The sequence below is a fragment of the Chondrus crispus genome, genomic scaffold (assembly GCF_000350225.1).
Source record: "Chondrus crispus Stackhouse genomic scaffold, scaffold_118, whole genome shotgun sequence".
NCBI classification, from domain to species: Eukaryota; Rhodophyta; class Florideophyceae; order Gigartinales; family Gigartinaceae; genus Chondrus; species Chondrus crispus.
Window position 1 is genome coordinate 19723 of NW_005178987.1, and position 1883 is coordinate 21605.

At 66.0% G+C, this 1883-nt stretch overlaps 1 protein-coding gene; it reads right to left on the reverse strand.

Moving 5' to 3' along the window:
- Positions 1-1700, reverse strand: part of CHC_T00008407001 (zeta-carotene desaturase) — a 2426-nt gene extending 726 nt beyond the window's left edge. The window contains 2 exon segments of the mRNA XM_005712940.1: positions 1-164; positions 165-1700. The exon segment at positions 1-164 is cut by the window's left edge and continues 726 nt beyond it. Coding sequence (XP_005712997.1) covers positions 165-1700 — 1536 coding nt within the window. The 3' untranslated portion in view covers positions 1-164.
- Positions 1701-1883: the final 183 nt, after the last annotated feature.

The window sequence follows — 1883 nt, forward strand, 5'->3', positions numbered from 1 at the left end:
CACCAAGGTCCACATCACCCACATTCGGGTTCTCAACACGACGAATAGTTATTGTCATCAACCCGCTTCCGTAGTCGTAGCCGTAGGTTATGAAGCCCTCCTCAAGCCGTTTGACATACTTGTTCCCCTAAGGGCTACCCCTTCCAAACCCACCTACTGTACCCCTACCCATCCACGCCATCAGCAGCCACGCTCTCCAGCACCGCCTTGGCCGCGAGCTTGCCGCTCTTCACCGCCCCCTCCATTGAGTCGATGTAGTCCTGGTACGTGTAGCTGCCGGCGAGGAAGAAGTTGTCCACGCTAGTCTTCTGCTGCGGTCTCAACTTGTCCTTGCCCGGCGCCTCGCGATACAAGCTTTCGCCGAGCTTGACCACGGAGCTCCACGTACATGTCAGCTCGCGCGACGACGGGAACAGCTCCTGCACCTGCGCGAGCACCCTCGCCACCACGTCCGCGTCCTTCCGCCGCATGTACGGGTCGCCCGGCGTCAGCACGCACTGCATCAAGCTCCCTTCCCCCTCCCTGTAGTAGTCCGTCGGCGACGTCACCGCCAGGTCGGCAAAGCACGAAAAGTCCGTGTCCGCCGAGTAGAGCAGGTTGTCCAACCCGTACCCCTTCCCTTCCCCCGTGCGCCGCCTCTTCTCCTGGTCCGCGAGCTCCGTCACCCACCCGTCGAACCGCAGCTGCACCGTCACCACGGGCACGGGCTCCAGCTGGTACAGCTTGTCAAACTCCGCGTACCGCTCGCGCCATTCGGCGGGGATGAGCCGTTTCGCACCCCCCACGTCGCATGCCGCGATGTAAATATCCGCCTCAACGTTCTCCGTGCTGTTTGCGCCGTCGGCAATCTCCAGGCCGGTGACGCGGATCTCGCCGTCGCCGGCCGTTTCATACTTGACCTGGCGCACTTTGCGTCTGAGATGAAGCGTGGCGCCGCGGGCCTCGATGTACTTGAGGATGGGGCCCGTGAGGAAGTCGTTTGGGCTGCCCTCGAGCATGCGCAGGACGGAGGCCTCGGAGCGGGCGGCGAAGAGCTGGAAGATGGTGAGCATGCAGCGCGCAGACATGCTGTCGCAGTCGATAAAGCCCAGGGCGTAGGCGATCGGGTTCCACAAGCGGTCGATGGAGCCGCGTGAGCCGCCCTTGGACAAGAACCAGTCCGAAAACGAGACGTCGTCCAGGGCGCGGATGTCCTTCATGGCGCCGTCAAAGTCGACGAGCCCCTTGACGATGACGCTGGACCCCAGCGCCATGGCGTTGCGCACTTTATCGACAATGCCGAGCTGGGTAGTAGCGGCGAAGGCCTTGAGCCCATTAAACGGGGCGCCGACGGCGCCCAAGCGGAAGTCAAGCTCGCCCTTGACGCCGCCCTTGTTGACAAACTGGTGCGTGTGCTCCTTGAGCAGCAGGTGCTTGAAGGCGCCGACCTTAGCCATGACGTCGAAGAGGTCGTAGTAGCATCCGAAGAAGACGTGCAGGCCCATCTCGATGTGGTTTCCGTCGCGGTCGACCCACGACCCGACCTTGCCGCCGGCGAACGGGCGCGTGTCGTACAGGGTGACGGCGCAGCCGGCGTCGGCGAGCTCCATGGCGGTGACGAGGCCGGCCAGGCCGGCGCCGACGATGGCGACGCGCTTTCCCCTGGCGCGCGGCGGCGCCGGCACCTGGTCGACCTGCCACACGCCCTCCGCCAGCGACATGCGCGCGGCTCGGCGCGCGCGGCGCGGCGCGGGGCGGCGCGCGCGCGGCGACGCGAGGGCACGCGCCGCCGGGATCGGCGACGCGAGCGGCGCGGCGATGAAGGCCATGGCGGAAGGTGCGCGCCGGTGCGGGGGGGGGGGGGGGGGGGGGAGAGGCTGCACCCCGTAGACGGAAACGAAAAA